This window comes from Ochlerotatus camptorhynchus, unplaced genomic scaffold (assembly GCF_037179485.1).
Source record: "Ochlerotatus camptorhynchus isolate MF236.1 unplaced genomic scaffold, CSIRO-AGI_Acam_v1.1 ptg000150l, whole genome shotgun sequence".
NCBI lineage: Eukaryota > Metazoa > Arthropoda > Insecta > Diptera > Culicidae > Ochlerotatus > Ochlerotatus camptorhynchus.
Genome location: NW_027040640.1, coordinates 4,319,357 through 4,334,153, shown reverse-complemented (window position 1 = coordinate 4,334,153; position 14,797 = coordinate 4,319,357). Strand labels below are relative to the sequence as shown.

The 14,797-nt window shown below is 45.7% G+C and overlaps 1 protein-coding gene across 1 annotated transcript; it reads right to left on the bottom strand.

The window, feature by feature from the left end:
• Position 1: 1 nt before the first annotated feature.
• ND-39 (NADH:ubiquinone oxidoreductase subunit 39) lies at positions 2 to 12,945 on the bottom strand. Its single transcript, XM_065221857.1, has 3 exons — positions 12,768 to 12,945; positions 11,586 to 12,655; positions 2 to 166 (listed from the first exon to the last, which is right to left on the bottom strand). The coding sequence occupies exons 1-3, from the start codon at positions 12,805 to 12,807 to the stop codon at positions 71 to 73; spliced, it is 1,206 nt and encodes a 401-aa protein (XP_065077929.1). The 5' UTR covers positions 12,808 to 12,945; the 3' UTR covers positions 2 to 70.
• Between the last annotated feature and the right edge of the window lie 1,852 nt (positions 12,946 to 14,797).

Below are 14,797 nucleotides of genomic sequence, written 5' to 3'. Positions count from 1 at the left end.
TAAACCGATCTCAATCAGAAAACTGTAACGGTGGCAGCATGTTGTTGCAATTGCCCCCTTCCTACTGAATCTACTGGATAAACTGTGGTGGAGTTGGTTTCTCGAATTCGCCCAACTCGGCGTCGTAGTACAGCGCAGCCCGGAACGGTCTCAGCTCCCATGGAACCTGGAAAGTGGGCGAATGGGAAATTATACATTAGTTTAGTGGTAAGTAAGATGGACATTCGTCGAACGCAATGCAACATGGACGCTCGTGCCATTTTGAAATGGTGTACTGCATGAGATTAATCAAAATTCGATTTGTTGTATTAGACACTGATACCCTCCCCTGTTATAATCTGGACGTTCTAGGAAGCCGAGTGCAAACAATACTTGGTAAGCTAGTTAATGCCATTTGGCGATGTCGCACGAATTTAACGTTGTATAAAGCGCTGGGCATGTAGTCGGATGAGCGATAATCGAAATTAATATTCAGCAACGAACACGACCGAGGTTTTCCAGGCGTAGACTTCGCATATGGGACGCACACGCTCTTTGGAAGCTCCTGGTTCCTCCAGCCTAGTTCGATTCCTGCCAGCGTTCAGCATAGTCGTCCTGGACCTGTAGCTGGATATGAATCAGGATTCTTCCACCTTGCCTCTACAGGCAAGTACAATCAATATATTGCCTATTCACTGCCAATACAAATTTTCAGCAATTCGAACTATGTTAGTCATTGTGATGATGCCTCTGTAACACCCAATCCTGGGAACCCGGAACACGCCGTAGAAAGCGCCATGGAAGCCCCAATCCCTCCGTCTGAGTCCTGCCATCAGCAGCCTTAGTTCATCAAAGTCGTTCCGGACCTGCTGTCGGATGTGGAGAGGGGGTCTTTCAACCCACTCCCTATGGCGAGTATTCAATCAGACTTGATGATGATCAGTTATTGCCTGATGATGAGCAGCTGTTCGATCCTTGCCGCAAGCAGGACGTCGTGATCTTCTACCAAAACTTCAGTGGAATGAATTCTGATGTTGAAGAGTACCGCCTAGCTGTATCGGATTGTTGCTACGATGTAATTATCCTGTGCGAAACATGGCTCGATTATCGAACGCTTTCCAGTCAAGTCTTCGGTCCTGACTACGAAGTGTTTCGTTGCGATCGGAATCCTAACAACAGCCGTAAATCTACTGGTGGAGGTGTCCTTGTAGCTGTCCGTGGCAGGTTGGAGGCAAAGGCCATCGAGAACGATTCATAGAACTATGTGGAGCAGGTTTGGACAGCCATCAATCTGGGTGATCGCACACTATTTCTATGCGCTCTGTACATTCCACCTGATCGAGTCCGGGACAATGAACTCATCGATACTCACTGTCGGTCAGTTTTCACAGTTATCGAAAGCGTCTACATTTCACGCAGGAGCTATTAGCCTTCTCGACAACTACAGCGCAGCAACGCTTTCGCAAATCAACCATGTAGTTAACGAAAATGATCGTTGTTTGGACCTCTGCTTCGAGACCACACAGGACAGGGCTCCATTAATTTCCTCGGCGTACACTAACTAAGCTAGTTCCACATCACCCCCCTTATTGGAAGAATAGTTGCAGATGTCGCCTGAATTAACCGAATTCATTAAAGCTTATTACCAAGAGTAATAGGGAGGGCATAAATTCCTAGAGGGATTAATTAATAAATTATACATGTGTGAAATTAAATACCCTACTCAACATACTTTTAGAAATTCAACTTCTCTTGCACATAATACTCCGAATGCGTCTTGAGCATCCCTAGCTATGCGCAGCTTTAGCTGGTATATAAATTAAGCCTTATAAGCAAACTGGTGATCCCAGGTTTAATATTTGTTTCTTACCGTTCACTTGTGTAATATGTTGATCTAGTTGTAGTTTGTAGTATTTATAGTATAGCACTAATTTCTCCTTAGTTTCTAGCCGTAGTTGTAACCTATTTGTAAGAACACTAATCTGTAAGCAAATACGATATTTTTCCAACTCTACACCTCACCTTATGTTGAATTTAGTATTAACGGTAAAGATTTAAGCACCAGATAGGTTAACATATGTTTTAGCACTAGATTATAAGATAAATTTAGGTTTTAATAATAGACTAACTCCGCTTTAGCATGTAACTAGTATCTTCTTTTGTCTCATTGGTTCATGTTTCGCAAATCATCATCGGGTGTCAGATTGCGATCATGGCGTATCGATCATGACAAGATCGATAACAGCCGCCGTTGTTCACTCCCTACGATCCGCAGACCTACGAGGAGTTCGCCGAATCGACGGGCGTGCTAACATTCCCCTCTGAATGCGCAGAAAGTCCTACCGAAGCGTATTGGTCCCTAACGCCTACGTCGAGCACGGCGAGTTTCACTGCGGGCCGTTCGTAGATGCCACGATTAGTTTGGACGGAGGCACTCCTGACTTGCCCGTCCTGTCCTGATGGTATTGTTGCAATTACTCGTCCCAATGGTCAGCTGTTACGAGGGGCCTTCGGATCTACGATGATCACCACGTCGTTCACTTCGATCGGGTTCACCCTCATGAACCACTTGGTGCGCCGGGTGATTTCAGAAAGGTAATCTCTCAACCACTGTCGCCAGAATTCGTTGGCCATGACCTGCGATTGCTTCCAGTTATTTCGGAGCACGATAAGATTATCGTTGTATGGCACCCATGATTTCAACCCGTTTGACGATCCTAGCAGGAAATTGTTGGGCGTCACCACCGGTGATTCATCGTCTTCCAATGGGATGTCAGTCAGTGATCGTGAGTTTATGACATTCTCGATTTCCAGTAGCGTGCTATTGAGAATCTCATCGGTCGGATGTCTTCTCCATTGCAGCTTATGAAGGTTTGTTCCCATGCCCCGCCCATGTGTAGTGTAGCTGTGGGTATGAAGGTGCACTCTGTATTAGGTGTCGTGAACTCTTGCATGAGCTGTTCCTGATCGATGTTCTGCAGTACTTCTCTCAGCTCCTTACTGGCCCCTTGGAAGTTGGTACCACGATCACTGAAGATAACTGCAGGTGTCCCTCTCCTGGACATGATGTTTCGTATCACTAGGATACACGAATCGGTTGTCAGTGTGTGAGCTAGTTCGAAGTGGATAGCGCGGGTTGTGAGGCATGTTGCTAGGACTCCCCACCGTTTTTCGGAGCGCCGTCCTACGATGACGATCATAGGACTAAAATAATCCACCCCCATGTATGTAAAGGGTCGTGTGAAAGCAGCGAGACGGTACGGTGGTAGGTCACTCGTAGCAGGAGGCTGCGGAGACGCATGGTCGTTTTTGAATTCCTGACACTCCTTGCGTACAGTCTTGTATATCGCCTTCAGTCTGGGAACTCGGTAACGTTGACGTACTTCGTTGAGCGTTGTTTCGTGATTCTGGTGGTTGAACCGCTTGTGGAAATGAAGGAGGATGACCCGTGTGATTGGGTGCTCACGAGGAAGTATGATTGGTTGAGCGGCGTCGCGGGTGATAAACGGGCAAGCTTGCGTTCGACCTCGAACCCTGAGAACATTGTCATCGTCCAAAAAATTGTTGTTCCCTCGATCTCTCCGACACGGTCCTGCATACCGCTGCCTGCGCTCTTCACAGTCGTCCCAGACCCGTTGTTGGATGTAGAGAGAGCGTCTTCCAACCTGCTCTAGTAGGCAAGTACCACGTTAATGTTGGATTGCCTCTTCCTGATGTCTGTTCGAATTTCAGTGGTATTGTATGCAGCTCTTCATCTTCCACCACGGCTCAGTCGGCCGACAACGCATCTGTTGCAGTTAGCGCTGTAAACGTAGCTCATCTCCTGCGCATATACTACCAGAATGTTCGAGGACTACGGATTTCGGTAGATTCGTTCTTTTTGTCCGCTAACGACTGCGATTATGATGTCATTGTATTGACGGAGACATGGCTCGATGACCGTTTATACAGTGCTCAACTGTTCAGAAATGCCTTTTCGGTTTATCGCACAGACCGTAATGCCTCCAACAGGGCAAAAACCCGTGGTGGAGGTGTCCTAATCGCTGTTTCATCTCGTTGGAACAGTTATAGCGATCCGACACCTGTTTCCGATGTTCTAGAACAGCTGTGGGTTAGAATCACTACGCCAAGTCGAGTTATTAGTGTAGGCGTGATCTATTTACCACCTGACCGCCGCAATGATGTCATTGGTATTCAGGATCATGTGAACTCCATCGGTGCTATTGTTTCCAAATTATAATCTCCGAGCTGCAGAGCCTTTGCTCCGGTGGAGTAAGTCGTACGATGGGTCTTTCCAGGTTGAGCCTCAATCGGTTCTGTCGGCTGCTAGTTCAACGCTTATCGACGGTTTCGCTTTACATGGCCTCACGCAGATCAATGGTGTATTGTACCTTGTTCTGTCTAACGAAGCTGCAACTTTGGCATGCACCGTTTCGGAAGCCATAGAACCTCTGATCTTTCTTGATGCAGACCACCCTGCTTTAGATGTCCTGATGAACCTCCCAGCACCAGTCGTTTTTGAGGATTGTTCCGTAAATAATCGTACACTGGATTTCCGTCGAGCCGACTATGTTGCGATTAGCGCTGCTATTTCCGGTATCGATTGGCGACCATTAGAATTAGCTGAATGTGTTGACGATGCCGTTGAATATTTCAGTCAAATGATTTGGGATATCTTGGCTGAATTTGTACCTATTGCCCGCCCCGCACCAAAGCCACCGTGGTCTAACGGTCACTTGCGTTGACTGAAACGGTATAGGGCTTAAACGCTGCGAAGATACTGCCAAAATCGTTCGTACATTACAAAGCAGGAGTTCAACCGCACAATTAACGACTAAAGGAAATGCAACAGATTCCTGTATCGACGATATGTCTTCCGCACGAAATCATCTCTTCGCAGAAATCCAAAGCGTTTCTGGTCGTTTGTAAACTCTAAAAAGAACGAAGTCGGTTTGCCATTGTCAGTTCATCTCGGTGAGCAAACCGCTGAATCTGAAGCGGAGAAATGCCGCCTTTTTGCTCAACATTTCATGAGTTCGTTTAATGAATCACGATTGCTATAAGCGATTCTCCAACAGATGCATTTGAGCTCCGTCCGTTTCACATCAGTGTACATACCGTCAATCTAGCTCTTCAAAAGTTGAAACTCTCGTTTGCTGCCGGGCCAGACGGCATTCCTGCGTCCGTTCTGAAGCTGTGTTCAGAGTCGTTGCTCACTCCCTTGGCGAAGTTATTTAATCTGTCACTACAGGAGAGTAAATTTCCTGAGGCGTGAAAATTTTCGTATATGTTCCCCGTCCACAAGAAAGGTGATAAAAGGAATGTCCAGAAATACAGAGGAATCACATCACTATGTTGCTGCTCCAAAGTTTTCGAGATTATCATCAATGAGGCGCTCTTCAGCTCTTGTAAAAATTACATCTCCACGGCTCAGCATGGATTCTACCCAAAACGGTCAGTTACAACCAATTTGACCGAATTCGTGTTGCTCTGCCATTCGGACCATAGACTCTGGCGGACAAATCGACGCTGTTTACACTAATCTCAAGGCTGCATATGACCGAGTAGACCTCAACATTCTTTTGAGCAAGCTAGAGAAACTCGGAGTGTCTGGATCCTTCATCTCGTGGTTCATATCTTACCTTACGAACCGTTCGCTTTGCGTTAAGATTGGAGCTTCTCGTTCTGAAGTGTTCACAAACGTTTCCGGCGTTCCCCAGGGAAGTAATCTGGGACCCCTTCTGTTTTCGCTTTTCGTCAACGAGCTTTCGTGTCTACTGCCACCTGGATGCCGGCTATTCTACGCTGACGATGTCAAAATGTATGCGGTTATCAATTGCATCGCTGATTGTGAGGAGTTGCAGCTGATTGTGGATCGTATGCAGAGTTGGTGCTCCCGTAATTTCTTGACTCTCAGCATCAACAAATGCAATGTGATATCATTTCACCGCAAACAAAACCCGATAATATTTGATTATTCCATTTCCGGGCAACCATTAGAGAGGATTAGCCAGGTCAAAGATTTGGGAGTAACACTCGACTGTGAATTGACCTTCAAACCACACTACAATGACATCCTGACTAAAGCTAACAGGCAGCTTGGCTTTATGTTCAAAATATCTGAAGACTTTCGCGATCCGCTTTGCCTGCGGGCGCTGTTCGTTAGTACGTTCAATCTTAGAGTATAGTGCTGTCGTCTGGTGCCCATACCAAGCATGCTGGATAGCCAGATTTGAGAGTGTACAGAGAAAGTTTGTTCGTTACGCGTTTCGTCATCTGCCTTGGCGTGACACGGCTAACTTCCCCCGAATTACTTCGGCAGCTTTTCTTTTACGCACCTGAGAGAGTGATTAGACAGCGTAATTTTGTACATCTCGCAGCTCGTAATCGGCAATATGGGTTGAATGAACCTATCCGAGCCGTCGCTAATGCGTTTAATGACGTCTATGCATTGTTTGACTTTAATGGGCCGTTAACTGTTTTTATTAGAAGACTGTCCTGAATTAGAATGTGTCCTGTTTTTGTTTTAATTATACTTTTTTAATTCATTAAGACAACCATATGTCAGATGAATCATTGGAACAATAAATAAATAAAAAAGCACATTGATGGATCTCCCAGTTCTCGATGTTGCAGTGGTCCGTTGGTGCGTTTCTTCTTATATACGCAGAATTTCAGGTTGCGTATGTAGCGAAGAACATAAGCTGTGCAGCGAAGCATTTTCTGCCAATCAGAGAAACGATATGAAACAGCAAATGTGGACGTAGCTCTTCAGAATTGCCTCCGATACGATTATTGGAGATGGGCCACTGCTTCGACGGTTTCCACAGGAGTTCTGGTCCACGAAACCAACGACTGGAAGCGGACAAGTCGGAATTGTGTTTCCACTTCGTTCCTTCATCCGCTACATTCTGCTTACTCGGTACCCAATTCCATTCTCGTACATCCGACGTTTCGAGAATCTCACTAACTCTAAAGGCCACAAACTGACTATAACGACGGTGATCGGAGTTCAATCAGCAAAGTACGTCCTTGGAATCTGTCAAAAAAAAAAACCGTTGCTTCACCTTGATCAATAGCGATTGTAACAGTGTGTCTGCTAGCCGAACACCAATGATAGCAGTTTGAAGTTCAGAGCGAGGGATGGATAGAAACTTGAGAGGCGATACTCTAGTCTTGGATCCAACTAGTGCACTAGTCAACACTGCAGGCAGCGACGCTAATAAATCCGGGCCCTTCAGTAGTACGGAATTCAACGATACTCCATGGGCGGTTTCGAGCCGTGTTTTTCCAGGTTTGTTTGGGTTTACCACCGGGAACATCGGAAGGTACCAGACACGTGGATATTCCGCTTGAACCTCCTCATCGGTCAACTTTCGGATGTAACCTGTCGCGATGTGGTCTGCAATCTTCACCTTAACTGCTTCTGCTAATACTGGGTCATGTTTCATCCTCCGTGGTGGTGTAGATATGTACAACCACTCGTTCCGCAAGGTTTCTGTTGTCTGCACGACCCATTTCTCCACAGTGCCGAAAAACAGCAAACCAACAATTCTTCAACTGGAGTAACTGCTACTACATCAGAGGGAACATCGCAGCAGAGCTGTAACATCCATCAAGGTCAGTCAAAAGTTTTGTTCCGAATCCGAATCGTCTCTACGGACCGTCGAAAACAGTGCACGCTTACGCATTTATCGATGACGGTTCTGAACTTTCCCTAATGGATCAAAGGAATTCTAATTGTCACTGTTGAGAACAAACTCGTGCGTGATTTCGACGACTATCCTGCTACGGTTTCTTAGGACTTCCGTAAAGCTGACCATCATAGACGTATTGTCTAGCATGGTATGGGAGAACATCCTTGATCCAAATGACGTTGAGGCTGCAGCGCAAACCTTTTCACATATCTTGGCATATGTCATTGACAGACACGTCCCGAAAAGAACTCACCACAAAGTGTCTCGCCCTCCCTACGTAGGTTGAAGTCAATCAAGAGAGCAGCATTGAGAAGATTTACGAAGTATCGCTCGCTTCCTCTGAAACTACATTATGTGAGGCTGAATCACATGTTCCAGCGAGTCAGTCGTGAATGCTTTTCAAGTTTCCAACGAGGCATCCAGCACAAACTTAAGCTACACCCGAAATCCTTTTGGAACTACGTGAACGAGCAACGCAGGGAATCCAGCCTCCCCTCGTCTATGGAATTCAACGGAGAAGTTGCTGCCATCGTTCAGGATATATGCCGCCTTTTTACCGGCAAGTTTGCCAGTGTATTCACTAATGAGATACTAACTGAAGACCATATTAACCTGGCTGCCAGGATCGTTCCAGTAAATGATGTTAATGCTGAAATGATTTCTAAGGTCGCGACTCTGCTTAAGTCATCCTTCAATCCTGAACCTGATGGAGTTCCATCTGTATTTTTGAAGAGACATATTGCTAGCTTGTTAATTCCGCTTCATCGCCTGTTCCGCATGTCTCTCTCCAGCGGCATATTTCCATCCTGCTGGAAATGTACGCACATGTTTCCCGTCCACAAAAACAGGAAGGAAACGAACTGTGGATAACTATTGCTAGCAGTATTTGATTACTGATCCACATGGGTTTACTGTCGGCCGCTCTACAACCACCAATCTGCTGTGTCTCACATCGTATATAACCGAAAGCATGTCCGATCGGGTTCAAACTGACGTTATTTATTCAGACCTATTCGCAGCATTCGATAAGTTGAACCATGCTATTGCGATTGCTAAACTCGGCAGGCTCGGTGTATGCGGTAATCTTCTGAGTTGGTTTCGATCATATCGGTCGGCAACTAAAGGTTGCCATGGGAGATTGCAGATCATCTAGCTTCTTCGCCACATCAGGTATACCTCAGGGAAGCCACATGGGACCGTTGATTTGTATACTGTACTTCAACGACGTGCATCTGGTCATCGAAGCTCCTCGGTTATCATATGCAGATGACCTCAAAATCTTCCTACAAATCTGCTCCATTGCTGACTGTCATTTTCTTCAACGTCAGCTGAATGTATTCGCTAGTTTGTGTAGTTTAAACAGAATGGTAGTGAACCCAGCAAAATGCTCCACTATTACGTTCTCTCAATTATTTAGCTATGACCTGCTTGGCTCGACAACCGAACGCGTGAATCAGGTGAAAGACTTGGGTGTGATCTTGGATTCGCAGCTAACATTCAAGCAACACATTGCATATGTTGTCGATAAGGCGTCAAGAACTTTAGTGTTCGTTTGTTCGATCGACGCTTGAGTATTGTTCAGCGGTTTGGAACCCAAACTACAACAACGGTGCCGTGAGAATTGAATCTGTTCAACGTCGCTTTCTTCGTTTTGCGTTGCGTAGATTGCCTTGGAATGATCCTCCGGACTAGAAGAGACACAAGCAGAGCCCTAACCGTGGCCGATATTCTGCAAGGAAGGACAGATTGCGAGGCTATCCTGAGGCAAATTGACCTGAAAGTTCAACAACAAGTGGTCGTCGAATACCTGAAGGATTCCAGTTCGGAATACTTCACGCATGACATCCATGGTGTGAAGCCCTTCAAGGTGGTAGTTCGGGGTCTACCAAACTTCGACCCCAAGGGAATCGAAGAAGAAATCGAAGACCGGTACAAGATGGCCCCAATCGCTGTCTTCCGGATGACGAGGAGAGACGAAAGCGTGCACTTCCAAAAAGGAAAGGTGACGCTCAATGCGCTGTAAGCCATCCGCTCGATCTACTCCATCATCGTACGATGGGAACCATACCGTGGCGTCCATCGTGACGTAACGCACTGCCAGCAGTGCCTCAATTTTGGAGACACTACCCTGCAACTGCAACATCAAGCCACGCTACAGCAACTGCGCTCAAGATGGATGCGGATGGAGCCGTGGCGTTAAAATGCCCCAACTGTGGTGGTTCTCATCAAGGTTCCGACAGACAGTGCTCCAAACGCGAGGACTTCAAACGCATCCGAAAGCAGGCGGCAAGCAACAATCAACCAGGAGGAAAGAAGGACAAAAACCCCAGCATTCAGGACGGAGGATTTCCCGCTTTTTCGTACTCCCCAGCAAAGGCAAGCAAATTCGCGGGTGAAACCCGCTCCATCTAAAGAAGCTTCCGGTGATTCTGCTGGACAAAGATCAAAGGTCAGTTCCCCCCAGCCTGTATCGTGGTAGTTAAAATCTCCTGAGATAAACCGAGCCTATGGTAAAACTAAGTAGATATATGAGAAACCTTCAAGAGAACTCGCAGTTCTCGGAGTTGAGCGCTTCCTCGGGGCTTATTACGGTTGTCACATCACGGTGAAAAGTTGTCACTTGTCGTCACGGTGAAGTGATTCCCATTTGATTTGTACGGTAATCACGGCTCTTATTCTGAGTATCACTTGCTTATCACCGTGTAGTGACACCCGTAATAAGGCCCCTCATGTTTCCTTCAAAGACAAAGGGACTCTCCTCACTGACCTATGAATCAGAGCCCTGATCATCATCTGGCAGGAGGTCTAATGTATTGTTGCTTTTTAGGGTGGTTTGGGAAGATAAGCCGGTAGTTTTCAAAATTTCTGCTAGTGAGCGTTTAGATCGAGTTTTCAAAGACCGCTTAAATTATTCTCCCTGCTGTTTGTACTTCGGGCAATCAGCCAGAACATGCGGAATTAGTTAGATTTGCAGTAAGCACATTTTTGGATAGCACTTTAAAGGACCCTTTGTAGCACCTCCTCACATTGATCGCAGCGCGGTTTGTTGGACCAAAAGTCTGCGGTGTGACCTAGTTGTTTGCATTTCAAGCAATTCATTACCCATGGTACAAACCGGCGTACAGGTAGTCCGAGGGGGGGGGGGGGGACACATCTAAATCTTAAGTCTAGATGCTTAATAAATCTCCAACTAGCGAATCAATCTTCGAAAAATCTTCTTTCATTTCTCGCATCTACTCATCTTTTTGCAGGAAATTTTCAGAATCGTCGTCAATCTTCTTTCTATCTACTCAGCGTACACGCAGCTAGCCACAGCAAAACACAATCTTTCCTGCATCGTAGATAGAGTCGTCCCCCTCGAGGTAGTCGAACCATTCCATTTGTGACGTAATCAGGTAATGCGGATTCTGAAAAGGTCACACGAAACGAGCCTGATAGGGTATACTTTCTTTCGTGCCAGTGAGTGAAACTGACTGCAGTTAAATGCAGTATAGTATCTTGACTCTTGGGTGGCAACGATTTATGAAAATGCCGAAGGATTCGGCATACAGGAAATCTTCGGAAGTACAAAACGATTTATAAATCCGAAAATTCCAATGACTAGCAAAATTATTGAATTACCTGAGAAATGATCTCAGTGTCTATACTATCATTTGGAGCTAATGTGTATCGATTATGTGACATAGGAAAGGAAGACTCTGAACACATCTAGTGCAGCAATCTTCAATAAACGGCGTATTTTTCTGAACACCGAGGGTCAATTTTACTCATCAAAACATACAATAATTAAAGTGCCATTTGAGTGAAGAACCCCAGAATGGCTCCAGTTTTGTCGTACCATCGACGCCTCGCATTGTCCATTGTGATTCCTCTGAAATTACCGAAACCCTCCGTGTTCACTCAACTCACCTGATCCTCCATCATCATCAGATTCACGCCCAAATCCTCCAGCGTGGGAACTCCCTTCTTCACATCGTCGCTGACGTACTCCCGCTCGACGCGTTCCGTGTGCAGATCACCCACCGGGAACGACGGGCAAATGAACTCAGTCAGCTTCACCTTCAGCATGAAGGTAGGATCGAAGCGCAAATCATAACGCCAGTAGCCCCACCAGTCGGCATCCTTTCGCATCTCCCGGTGGAACCAATCGACCAGCTCCGACAGCTTGTACCGACGTGGACCGACGGCCTGGTAGACTTGACCCTGGCTGTCGGGATCCTTGATCGCATTCACAATGCCCTGGGCAACGTCCGAGCAGTGAACCGGCTGCTTGACGGTCCTCTCACCGCTGTACCACAGTGGCATTCCGCGGAACTGCCGGCGCCACATGTGAGCGTAGTACCGCAAGAAACGATCCTCCTGACCGTAAATATCGGACGGGCGGAAGATGATGGCATCGGGGAATTCCTCACGAACCGCCAACTCGCCGTAGTACTTGCTCTTGAGCCACTTGCTGCCCTCCTTGGTCATAATCGGCTCCGGGTGGGGAGTGCTGTTCAAGCTGGACAAATGGATAAACTTCTCCACGCCAGCTTGCTTGGAAATGCGCGCCAACCGTCGGGCACCATCCACATGCACATCTTGGAAGCTGAAGTTCTTCGTTTCCCAATCGCGACCCACCAAATTGATCACGACGTTCGAGTGCTTCACGGCATTGTAGATCGATTTCTCGTCACACAGGTGATACGGGGTGAACAGCACCTGTCCCAGATCACCGGCTAGCTTCAAACGCAGAGCTTCGTAGTGGTCAGCACGGTAGGGAAGGATCAGCTGGGAGCCAATCTTTCCGAGCTTGTTGCACACGTAGCGACCCATGAATCCGGTGCTGCCGAACACAGTCGCAACAACGCCATTGAAACTCGATCTACCACCGGTACCGCGCTTCATTTCGGCCGGATTGGTAGTCCGGAGCTTATGTGGGGCATCCGAACTGTAGTTAGCCTTCAGGCAGATGATTCCCAGCGATCCAGTTTGCTGCTCTGGAAGTGAAAATAACGATTCCGATTAACCTAAACAAATTACATAACAAAACACAAAATTCCACTCCGGCTTCCCCATCGGAATGGGGTCCTCGGATGATGGGGTACTTACTGGCCAGCTGGGCACCGTTTACCAAAATTAGCGAAGCCATTGTGGCCCTCCGACGAGTGCACTCGGGTGACGGAAGTTTTTCGTTTTTAGCAACTTTTTGACTCTCCTTTCGTGGCCCTCTCGGTTTGGAAGGAGAAAAAATTTGTTCGTCTGTCTGGCTGCGGTTCGATGTGGTGACAGTTCGGTAGCTGTGATGGCCGTGACAGAAGCTGGTGAGATCACTTTATGCTGGGTGAGTTGGTGAGTAGTGATGCTGTCAGTTTTTTGTTGATTTTTCTGTTTGCCATAAAAATGGGATCGACCGATTAGTCCGCTCTTGAAATGTATTTAATACACTATAGAATTCCACACATTTTTATTGACGAATTTTCATGTAAAATTCCACATGATCTTCATGTGACGACACATAAACAGAATCCATCCAGAAGCACACATGAAATTTATGAGTCAAATGAATAGTATGTGTGGTTACACATGGCTTTTATGTGTACACATATTAAGTATGTGTCCGACACATAGATATCATTTGTTGATCACATTGCAAAAATTCATGTGTGGAACACATAAAAACAATATTTGAAATTTTATCAGTATAGAAGTCTCTAAAAAGTTGAAATACTGCACGTTATTCCCAACGCAAGTTGGACGAAATCATTACCAAATTACCAGATATTGACTCGATAATCCGACTGTTAAATCCATACTATACTCAGCTTAAATCCGAAAACAGCACAATGTACATTAGACTGGCCCACATTTGTATGGGGAATTTTTTTCACCGAACTGTATTGCTTGATTTGTTGTCTTCGGTTGTACGCAATGGTGACGTCGGACTACGTGGTCTTATGTAATACATGTTATTTGTTAACTGCAGCAGGACTTGTTTTTTGTGTATAGAAATAGGAATTTGAGCGGGGTTCTCTCTGTTTATAATCTCTAGTATGACTGTGATTGCCCTAAAAAGAAGCTTTTGATATGAATTTTAGTTGGGACATGACAATCTTGGTGGCCCTGAAAAGGGCCGATGGTAGTACAGGCATGAATACCATGATGATGTTGCACCTGTAGTTTTTGGCATACTTTCACTGATTGCTTCCCGGGGATCCTTGTTCAGCCATAGCAAGATGTGCGCGTGAGGACTTCCACGGTGCTGAAATTCAATCGTGTCAACCAGCTTGTTTGAAGTACACACAGCACGTGACTGGATCATCATTGACCAGAGTTGCTCTTTGTAGTGCAGTCAATTCCTGGATATGATCTGTTAAGTCATTGCCATTGTGTCCTTCTGACAACCGATGTAGGAGATTCAACAAATTGGGCCACTTCATCTCATTTGCACTAAGTGTGAGGAACATCGTAGGCTTTTCCAATTTTTGTTTGTTTTTATTATAGAGACTTTCAGCCTTAGGCTGGTTCGGGCTTTTCCAATTGTCGCATCATGGTGAACAAATATCTCTTCCTTTGTTGCCAATACTGTACTGAATTGGGAAGCTCACCGGCCCAAAAATAAAAAAATATCCAAAATCCAAGAAAATCAGTTTCTTCCTTAAATTTTTGTCAAAAATTACATGCAAAAAAATTTTTTCTATTCCATCATGAAAAAAAATTGGACTCTCAGAAAAACCGAAAAGTTGATGTTTTGTGGTTTTTTGAGTCCAACTTTATGCCATAATGACTTATAAAAAATGTTTTTGCACGTGAATTTTCTTTGAAAAATAAAAAAAATATGTGATTTTCTTAGAATTTTGATATCTTTTTCCAATATTTTTAGAAAAATCAAAACGTAATTATTTTTTTCGGAGCGGTGACCTTCCCCTTAAGATTGACACGTGTAATGTTAGCGGTTCCCGTGCACTTAAAAGTGCATTGCAAGCCTTCGGAAACTCTAAGGCAAAGAACTTTCATTGTCATATACAACAAATGGTGTGGTTTGGCCACACGCCTGTCTTGACGACGAGTTTCACTGGATGCCACTGGCGTGCAAAGGGTGGGGCAAGGTGGGCCCCTCCTTTCATAAATAAAATTTTTAT

Excerpts from the sequence above, each read along its gene's own strand:
- ND-39 (XM_065221857.1), bottom strand. The coding sequence starts at position 12,807 with ATGGCTTCGCTAATTTTGGTAAACGGTGCCCAGCTGGCCA. Across the intron at positions 12,656-12,767 it reads AAACGGTGCCCAGCTGGCCA|AGCAGCAAACTGGATCGCTG; the intron begins GTAAGTACCCCA and ends TTTCACTTCCAG. Across the intron at positions 167-11,585 it reads TGATGATGATGGAGGATCAG|GTTCCATGGGAGCTGAGACC; the intron begins GTGAGTTGAGTG and ends CCCACTTTCCAG.